At 42.2% G+C, this 10,699-nt stretch overlaps 1 protein-coding gene across 2 annotated transcripts in view; it reads right to left on the reverse strand.

The window, feature by feature from the left end:
* Glp2r (glucagon like peptide 2 receptor) overlaps nt 1-9,309 on the reverse strand; it is a 56,299-nt gene extending 46,990 nt beyond the window's left edge. For both annotated transcript variants that reach the window (XM_070026968.1, XM_070026969.1), the window contains exons 1-3: nt 9,001-9,309; nt 1,933-2,020; nt 1,524-1,628 (exon numbers count right to left, since the gene is read on the reverse strand). In XM_070026968.1, coding sequence (XP_069883069.1) covers nt 1,524-1,628; nt 1,933-2,020; nt 9,001-9,189 — 382 coding nt within the window. In that variant the 5' untranslated portion in view covers nt 9,190-9,309. The remainder of the gene's footprint in view (nt 1-1,523; nt 1,629-1,932; nt 2,021-9,000) is intronic.
* Nucleotides 9,310-10,699: the final 1,390 nt, after the last annotated feature.

The raw sequence follows: 10,699 nt of genomic DNA on the forward strand, positions 1-10,699 counted from the left end.
CAACTCAGGAGGTAAGAACTGAGGTTCACGGTTCAAAGCCAACCCCGGGCAGAAAAGTCCATGAGACTCTTATCTCCAATTAACCACCAGAACTGGAAGTGGCACTGTGGCTCAACTGGTAGCATGCATGCCTTGATCTGAGGAGCTCAGGGACAGTGCCCACACCCAGAGTTAAAGCCCTAGGACTGCCACAAAAAAAAAAAAAAAAAAAAAAAAAAAACATCTGCTAGCCAGCCGTTGGTGGCTCACACCTGTAATCATAGCTACTCAGGAGGCTGAGATCTGACTATCACAATTCAAAGCCAATCCCAGGCAGGAAAGTCTGTGAGACTCATCTCTAGTTAACTACCAGAAAACTGGGAATGGCTCAAAGTGACAGAGCACTAACCTTAAGCAAAAAAAGCTTAGGAACAGTGCCCAGGCCTTGAGTTCAAGTACCACAACTGACAAAAAGAAGGGAAAAATAGTACCTGCTAAGTGGCAAACTCTCATGTGTTCCTCTCTCTCATTTATTCCTCAAAATTACCTTAAGAATTTGCTAGTATTCACATCACTGTTCAGACAAGGAAATTACAGATCAGAGGCTCCAAGAACTTAACCCAAGTGCTAAAATATAAAATAGAGGGACTGGACATAACCTTGGAGCTTCTGACTTAAAGTTGAGTGTTCTTTCTGACTTAAAGTTTGAGTGTTGGCCTGAAACATTCAGATCCCTCTGTTCCAGAAAGTTCTCTAGTACCTTTTCTTCTGTCTTCTCCAAGACATCCCACATCTCCATATCTTCTGAGTTGAGACTAATTGAATTACGTCATAGGACAATTCTATATATTATGTCACTAACTCCCAGAAACTCATCTTCATCGAATATATATATATATATATATATATATATATATATATATATATATATATATATATTCTCTCTCCTTCTATCTTCTTCATTCTCTCCCCTGGCAGAGTAAAATGATCAAGAGGTCATGTTTCTGGAGCAAGTGGTGGGGATGAAGAACATTATCCCGAGTTCCTATTATTCACTTCCTTTAAACAGGATCAAGGTAAGCTAAGTGATTAATTCTCTATGCAAACCCCATGGCACTTCACAGCACTTCCTCCCAAAGCTGATGCAAGGGAAAATTTAAAGTCCTTGCCCTAACAAACCACAAGTTGCATGGCTGTGAGTGTCCCAGGCTCCCCCACCCCCTTTCTCTTCTCCATAATTGACTATTCTTAATCCTCACTGCCACCAACTTTCTGTGGTATCCAGGTCTGGACTCTATCACTCTGTCTTCTACCAACCCATGGTATAAATGGAACCACCCTAAGTAGAACTACAGGGAGATACAAGAAGGAAGATGTCATACTGAAATCTGAGAAGATGTATGTGGGGGAAGAGGAGTTGGTGCTCTTCCCCCTAACTGCCCCCTCACTAGCCTCACCAAGAGGAGCTGGTCTTTCAAGAAATTTGAAAACAAAATTACTTATTTCTTGTTGTCAGAAATTGGTAAAAATAATATATTTATTACCTTTATTCCACCAAGGCAAGTAGGAAGGGCAGGGAACAGAGACATTTCCAGGAGAAGAGTGAGGCCAGCACACATATTGATCAAATGTTCCTTTACAAAATATACCTAAAAAGAGAAGAGAAGAGGGGATTGAATGGGCACTGGTGCGGGTTGCCTGATAGAAGCAAAACCCACCGTCCTGCCCTTGAGAGTTGGTCTAGCCTTCATAAAGATTGCTACAGACCTCCCTCTTTTTAGAAGGTTCAAGGATGAGAAATTATTGGAAGAATTACAGAAATGTTGTGTTTAGCCCCAAACATTGTGGCCTGCCGGATTCCCTGACCCATGGGAATTGTAAGGGTCAATCAATGATGATCGCTGTGGTGAGCTACCAAGCTTGGGGCAACTGATAACCAATGTATGTGCTTACCAGAAGTGTCTTTGAGTAAATCTTTCAGGCACTTCTCCTTGTATTGAGCCCACTTCCGTGTTGTCTCCTCTAGAAGAGATCCTGGAACCTGAGCAGACAAGAGCAGTTACCCCTCAAGTAGTAGCAAACTCAGATTTGACCTTGTAGCTGCCCATCAGGCCTCCAGAACTTCCCAGTGAAGTGCCCTGTGGCCTGCACCAAGACACAGAATTTCTCTACTAGCTTATGTCTGTCTTTCTTTTTTTTTTTTTAATTGTGAAAATACTGTACAGAGGGGGTTACAATTACATGGGCAAGATAATGAGTACATTTCTTATCAAGCATTGTAGCCTCTTCCTTTGTTTCCCCTTTCCATCCCTTCCCATCCTTATCTTTCAAAAGTACATATGAAATGTACAGTCATAACTTAATCAGAGTGGCTCAAAATATAATTTTTGTTTCAAAATCTTTAAGGAAGGGTTACATTTCAAGAATTCTAAGCAAGATAGTCATTTCATCCAATACATTTATGCTAAACCTTCACACCCTCCCACAACTGGTTAACTACACCCTCAGACTATTTGGATCCCGAAAGAATCATCACAAAGGACTCAATAATGTGCATGAGAAAGACCTGCATTATGCAGGAGCTGTTTGTATAGAGCCAAACCCACCGAGCAGATAGATGCTGAGTTGCTATACAGAGAGACCCTGAGATGCTTTTCTTTCTGACCTTTGTCTATCTCATTCCATGGATCTTGGGAACATAGCCCTTACATTTAGGCTGTGCAAGCCATGGAGCAAAAACCTTCTCCTTGTGAACTTGTACCATTTCTTTTGATTTGAAGATGGGCCTTTCTTTCTCTTATCCTGTCCAATTGACTGGCAAGAAGGAGGTGAGTGGGCACAAAGATGAGCATGTTTCTAATCCTAAAAAAGAATTTAGACCAGGCCCCAGTGGCTCTGGCCTGTAATCTCGGCTACTTAGGAGGCTGAGATCTGAGGATCAAGGTTCAAAGCCAGCCCTGGCAGGAAAGACTGTGAAGCTCTTCTCTCCAATAAACCACCAGAAAAGCTGTAAGAGTTACTGTGGCTCAAGTGGTAGAGCACTAGCGTTGAGCTGAAGAGCTGAAGGACAGCGCTCAGGCCAAGAGTTTAAGCCCCATGACTGCCAAAAAAAAAAAAAAGATGAGATCTGAGTATCAGGTTTCAAAGCCAGTCTGGGAATGAAAGTCTTTGAGAATCTTATCTCCAATGAATAACTCAGAAAAGAAAAAAAATCCAGAAGCGGTGCTACGGTGTAAGTAGTAGAGTGCTAGTCTTGCACAAGAAGAAGCTCAGGGACAGTGCCCAAGCCCTGAATTCAAGCTGCAGGACTGGTTTAAAAAAATTAGGATCCAGTAATGGTAAGGTAATATATAATCAGCTGGTAAAAATGTCCGGATGAGTTCTTCTCTCTGTGATTCTGCCCTTGACTTGGAAATTTTATCTTTTTTCACAAGACATAACAGACTCAGATGCTGTTTGGCACCAACCAGGTAGATAACCGCAAAAAAAGAAAGCAGATGATATATATCTATATATATACATACACACACATATATATATGCATATAAAACTCGAGAGATGACTCACCTAAAGATACTCAAATTTAATTAAACACACACATAGTCAACCCCTATCCTCAAATAACAGCCTCTCTCTTTGAGCTGTGGAGTGGCCTGCTTTTGCCCCCTGAGTAGCAAATCCAACCTCCCCTCCTCCGACATGCCTTAATGGCAGATCAGTAGGTTCCTGGTTTGCACCTTCCCCAGAGAATGAAACAACCAGCTTTTTCCAGAAGAGCTTGTATTTTTGGTCACTATTAACACAGAGGTTTCCAGATTTTTCTCAGTGCATGTGACCTTACAAGCTTAGTAATTTTCCAAAGTCCTCCTAGACCAAAAGATATATTGAAAGGCCTTTATTAAGTAAATAGGTCCAAACAGTTCATAAATATTTATGTCTTAACAACTTAGTGCCTGTTGGGTATTGCACAACTTCACAAGCTTTAGAACTGGACTGAATATAGCCACCTTTATTTCCTGTTCCACACTGAGTTAGGTTCTGTTCAGTACTTGCTTTTTATCACAACTAGTTTTTCAAAGATACCCTATCATCAAATGCAGGAGAATGATCTCACTTCATAGCTACCATTGCCTTGAGCATAGAGTCTAGTAAATGCCAAGAAGCACCATGGTCCTCACTAAAAATTAAAAAATCTCAGAGTCCTCTGTGAGTTCACTGTGGGGCCGTGGGGTACCTTGGCACACAGCTAGGGAACCACGAATTGGCCTTCAAGGAGTAACAATAACAATACAATCATTGGTATCTGTCCCTTTTCATTTGTCATGAGCTTTAAATCTCTACTAATACCCTTCTTTTGGCTATGGCCCAAGAAGTAATAAGTAAATTGATTAGCATATTATTTTTAAAAAGTAAATATTCCAAAAAAAAAAATAAAAAAAAATAAAAAGTAAATATTCCAATGGGACCATAACTGACTCATGCTATTTCTTTTAACAGATTTAGCAGGTAGTAACTAAATACTAAATTTCCAGAGTCCTCAAAGCCCTCCAAGTCAGACCCTTCCTTGCATAAAATGTTATTTACGTCCTCAGGGCCCTCACTGGGCTCTGCCTAATGAAGAGATAATAAAAATCAGTCCTAATCAGTCATATTCTCCTAGCTCCCTTGCTCTTTCTATAACAAATGACCATGGTCAAAATCCCAGGTACATAGGAGGAGGATATAGAAGGATCGCAGCGTGAAACCAGCCCAGGCAAAAAAAGTTAACAAGACCTTAAGCTCAAAGAATATAGTCGGATACAGTGGCACATGGTTGTAACCCCAGCTACTCAGAGACCTGAGTATAGATAAGATGATCTGGGTCTGAGGCCAGCCCTGAGCAAAAGTGAGACCCTATATTTAAAAAAAAAAAAACAAAAAGCAAAAAGGATTGGGGGTATGGGTCATGTGGTAGAACACTTGCCTAGCAAATGCAAGGCCTAGAGTTCAAATTCTAGTAATATTAGATTTAAAAAAAACAAAACAGGAAAGAAAAACAAGCTAAAGCTAAAAACTGCTGAATTGGTCAGCTTAGGTAAGCTGGACAAAATCAGGCTGTCTTCTAGTACTTGTTCTAAAGGCATAAAAAACATAGGAAGGATATCCAAGTTCATCCACAGTCAAGCTCCCAATGAAACAAGGAAAGGAAATATATAGGTGTATTTTCTTCTAACTGGAAAGGTTCAGCTTGACCCTCCTTTGCTTGCCTAGCCGCCAGTATCCTCTGTGATGAATATGACTGAGAAAGGGATAACAAGAAGAGGGTAAAATTAAACCTTACTGTTGATGTTCTTTAAATCTTTTCCTTTGTTTCAGAATGAATGTCTTTCACTGCAGATAAAACAGAAATTACAGGTTCCCCTAAATGGGAGACCAGAGGAATTTTGTCTCATCACTCAGTAATTTCTATCCAGACTCTTTTCTCTGCACACGTATTTTACTTTCTTCCTTTTCATTTCTCATTGAGTCCTGCTTTTATGGCTTTTCATTTTTCACTTAGAAGATGTATCATAACTATTTCCATTTCAAAAAAAATATCAAGTAAATAAAACACCCTCTGTTGACCACATATTATCCAATAAACAAATGTAATGTAGCTTTGTTTTAAAATACTCCAGTACTTGGGGCTGGGAAGGTGGCTCAGTGGTAGAGCACTTGCCTTGCATGCATGAGGCTCTGGATTCGATTCCTCAGCACCCCATAAGCAAAAAGAAAAAAACTGGAAGTGGCACTGTGGCTCAAGTGGTAGAGCGTTAGCCTTGAGCTAAAGAGCTGAGGGACAGCACCCAGGTCCAGAGTTCAGGCCCCACGACCAGACCAAAAATAAAATAAAATAAAATAAAATACTCCAGTACCAAATAGCAAAACTGTTTTCAGACGGTTTCAAAGATAAAGCATGTTTGATGAAGATTCTCAGTTCACCATTTTATTTTCTTAGGAGAAACTCTGAGTTGGAATCTCTAGGTGACCATTTTTAAAAGTTTTTTGATTATGTCTAACCTCCTTCCCCCTCCCCCACACACATTTTTTTACTTGAAACTCTGTCAACACTTCTGCCAATAATGTATAAAATCACTTCTCTAAGAGCCTTCAGGAGTTTATGATTTTGAGTTGGGTACTGGTGGCTCACATCTGTAATACTAGCTGCTCAAGAGGTTGAGATCTGAGGACTGAGGTTCAAAGCCAGCCCAGGCAGAAAAGTCTCATTTTCAATTAACCAACAAAAATCCTGAAGTGCAGGTATGGCTCAAGTGGTAGAGTACCAGCTTTGAGCAAAAAAGCCAAGTAAGAGCACAAGGCCCTGAGTTCAAGCCCCAATACCAGTATACACACCACACACACACACACACACAGAGTTTATGACTTTTTTAATGCAAGGGACATAACTAAATAATGCAAATGAGTGAGAGGGTGTACACACTCTGCTTGTCTTTAGAAACCAAACTATCTCTGAGAATTTCTCATTAAGTGAATTTTATGAAGACTTCCTGCCTGCAAACATCTCACAGTCCTCTGTGTTCCAGGCAGGGAAAACATATCTGAGCAAACTTCTTCATGGTCGTCCACACCAAGCTTTGGAATATAAACATCTGAAGGAAGAAGATGAGGTTGGAGATAGGGACCAAGGAGAAGGTCATTGGGATCCTAGCCACACATGGGAAGACAGCTTCACAAACAGGGTGACAAGGGGGTAAGGGAACACACACACACACACACACACACACACACACACACACACACAGCACAGCACAGCACAGCACAGCACAGCACACACAGCACATTATTAATTATGGAAATACCAGTGCAAAGGAATGAAGGTGTAGCCTTGTCAGCATCGTAAGCCAGCCTGAGACACTGCAGATGCTGCTTTTATTATATATAAATAGTCATATGTCAGCAGCTCCCAAGAGTGCTAGACATGACAGAACACAAGGCTTCCACCCGCTGGGTAGACACAATGGCTCCACTCACTCACAAGCTACATGAGGAAAGGCAATCGTGCAACTCATCTGTTGCTCACTTTCCCATCTATAAAATGGGTGCAACTAATAATGTTCTTCTCAGAGGCTGGTCGTGAGTATTAAGCAAACACAAATGTCCAGTACGATAGCAGCGCTTGGTATGGGGTAGGCCTTGGATGTGTTTACAGATAGAAAGAGATGACAATGAAGCAGTTAGCTAGACACATCCATTGGGTTTACGGTAAAATATTCAGAAAATAGAAGCACTGATGAAAGTCCTCAGCCATGATCCCACAATACTAACAATGGAAGTCCTGGGGTGGATACAGACGAGAGCATCTCTTCCTTCAGACTAAGCGAGTCATGGTTGTGTACACCTATAGTACCGGATATGCAGGAGGTAGAATCGGGAAAATCAAAGTCTGAAGCTACTTGAGACAAAAGCACAAGACCCTATCTGAAAAAAGAACAAAGCGAAAAGGCCTGGGGCATGGCTCAAGTGGCCTTGTCTGCCTGACAAGCACAGGCCCTGAGTAGGGCACAAAGAAGGAATTCTTCCAGACCTCTGATTGGGCTCACTCTTATTGTCCATGAGGGCTTGAAGGCAGTGGAGAGAATCATGATACAGACAGTGGAGTTTCCTGCCTCCCTAGTCCCCGGTAAAGCCTCTATCTCTGGGGCCAAACAGGAGCAACTAGCCAAGGAGCAACTATTCCCTGGGAATAGTTCCTTTTCTCAACTGAGCAATACTGGGGTTCCTTCACATTATAGCCCCTTTAAAAATGGGACATTGGAAAGAAAGGAGACAAAGACCTGATTTCCTTGGATTAGAATAAAGCAAGCTGCCAGGCCCCAGTGGCTCACATCTGTAATCCTAGCTACTCAGGAAACTATGATCTGAGAATCCCAGTTCAAAGCCAGCCCCAGTAGACAAAGCCAGAACTTAAGGTATGACTCAAGTGTAAAGTATCAGTCTTGAGTAAAATGCTAAGACAGATTGCCCAGGCCCTGAGTTCAAGACCCAGTACTGGCACAAAAGAAAAAAAAAAAGTAAGCCACTAGAAAGCCTAACTATAAGAGATACAATATATTAACATATCCTGGAAACTGTCAGCTTTCTGCCATTGATCTACATTTATTGATGTACAGGAAAAAATCATGATATAGGGAAAAAAAATCCATGGACTCAGTTTCTCCACCCATAAATGGAGTTAAGAAGAGACCCTACCAAACGGGGCTTCGGAAAGCATGAAATCAGAAAGAATTTGTTTTATTACCAAATAACAATTATAATCTGAGCTTACAATACATTTATTGTTTTTAATTGTATATAAATGACTGGTAGAAAAATGTATAGAATAAGCCCCCAGATAAGGAATGAAGGTGATCTCTAGCTGATGGAATTGAAGTGATTTGTGGTTTATGCTTAAACTTTCTTAAATTTTATGCATCTTTTTTTAACATTGAACATTCTAGATTTATACAATAAATTGAAAGGAGGAAAAAAGGGAGGAGAGGAAGGAAGGAAGGAAGGAAGGAAGGAAAGAAGGAAGGAAGGGGGAGGGAGTGAGGAGAGGAGGGAGAGAGGAAGGGAGGGAGGGAAAGGACAGAGGGAAGAATAAAGGAAGGCAAAGGAAAAGAAAGAAGAATAATGAATAGATAACTGCCCATTGAACATAAACAAGCCTGAGAAAAGATCCAGGCAGCAATTTTAAATGCTATGCAGAGTTCCCATAGACATGGGAAAATGCCTATAACATGATGTCAGGGCCAGCATAGAAAATACTTCATGCTTTATCATTTCAGCTGTGTAAACAAACAAACGTATAGAAAAGAATCTAAGGAAAACAGGCCAAAAATATGATTACCTCTGGATGCTAAAGTTGTAGCCAATTGTTATTTTCTTAATACTGATTTCTAGTTCTCAAATTGCCCTTCCCAGGGACTTAAATGGCATTTGTAAATCAGATATGCACAACTAATCACATTAAAAATAGAAGAAAGGAAAAACTGCTCTTACTTGCTTGATGGAAACCAGCAGCAGCAGGGCAAGGAAGAGCCTCCCAGGGCCCCAGAACAATTGCTTTCCTTGAGAGAAGAGATGGCCAGTCCTCTGGGCATCCCTGATGCCCGTGGTCAGAGCCTGCAGCCCAGGCTGGGTCCTCCCATGGCTTTTCCCAGGCATTTCCAAGCTTGGCTGGGACCTCATCCTCCTGGAGTCCTGTCACCAGTGTGGGCACATGCTTCTAGCAGTCCACGATGTACCACAGGCAGCCTCCTCCTGCATTCCTCCTCATCCAGAGTGCCAGAGAGCAAGTGTTTGCACAAGTCCTCTGCACCGTTTGAGCGTCGGAACACATCTAGAGTGACCTACCCAGTCTCCAACTTTCTCATCCCCCGCTGTCCCCTCCCAAAAGCAAGGAGATTTTTTTCCCAGATTTTCTCCACCACAGCTATGCTTCCTGGGATTTCCCCATAAGAAAAAGGCAGGCATTCAGTGGTTTCTACCCAAAATGTGGTTTGCTTTGTGCACAGGGCTCAGGTGAGACTCACTGGGGTTTGAACAGCTCTCTGGCAGAAGAGTTGGGCTGGAACTCATTCCCAGGCAATGTCTCTTTAAGGGTTGCTCTTTTGTGACCCTAAGGCGTTAAGCTCATCTAAGATGAACTAGGTGGGACTGGGAAGGTGGCTGAGTGGTAGAGTGCTTGCCTTGCATGCATGAGGCCCTGGGTTCGATTCCTCAGCACCACAGAAACCGAAAAAGCCGGAAGTGGCGCTGTGGCTCAAGTGGTAGAGTTCTAGCCTTGAGGTGAAGAGCTGAGGGACAGTGCCCAGGCCCCACAGAGTTCAGGCCCCACAACCGACCCCCCCCCCAAAAAAAAAGATGAGCTAGGACCATCCACAGAGGCCTGGCCACCTCTGGACCCTGCTGGTGCTGACAGAACAGGAGCCTGAGTCACTCAGCCCTCCAGAGAGATCTCCTGGCCCAGATCATGAAGCAAAATCCCAAATTAATGACTCAGGTTTGGTCTACACAGTAGCAAAACAAAGTATGGAGAAAAAAATGTTTAGCCTCCACTCCTCTTGAATATCTACTTGTTCTAAATACCACATCGTATTTAAAACAAAAGCAATACCGCTCATCCACCTGGATGCTTTTCATGGAATTTTCACCCACATAAGAGTACCCTCTCCTCCTAGTTCACATTTGCAGTATCTTTTCAACCAATGTCCCATTTCATTTCCTCCCATGAACCTCCACCCTTCATTCTCCATTTGACAGCTGAGAAACATCCAGGTTCAGAGAAGAGAGGGTGCTGGTCCAAAGCCACACAGCCAGTGAAGGATAGAACCAGAATAGACAGGTCTTCTGACCACTCACCTGACTATGGCTACTTGAGAAGATGTCTCTTTTCAGGGTAAGCTTCTGTCATTATAGGCTCCCTTCTGCTAGGCCCTCCCTCCCCCCATCTCTCTCTGGCCAGCTCCCAGAACCTCTTACAACTTTTTCCAGCTTCCCAAACTGGAGACCCAAACTGGAAGAGTCATAAAAGATCAGGTAAGCAAGAGACAAGATCTACTTGTTTTTTTCCTTCCTCCCTCACTTTCTTTTTCTATTTTCTTTACTCCTTTCAGTCTTGTCTTCTTTCTTCTACCTTTCCCTTCTATTTCCTTCCATTTCTTTCCTTTTCATTCCCTTCCCCCATCCTCCCTCTTGC

Source organism: Dipodomys merriami, unplaced genomic scaffold (genome assembly GCF_024711535.1).
Source record: "Dipodomys merriami isolate MVZ:Mamm:240054 unplaced genomic scaffold, mDipMer1.0.p SCAF_19, whole genome shotgun sequence".
NCBI classification, from domain to species: domain Eukaryota; kingdom Metazoa; phylum Chordata; class Mammalia; order Rodentia; family Heteromyidae; genus Dipodomys; species Dipodomys merriami.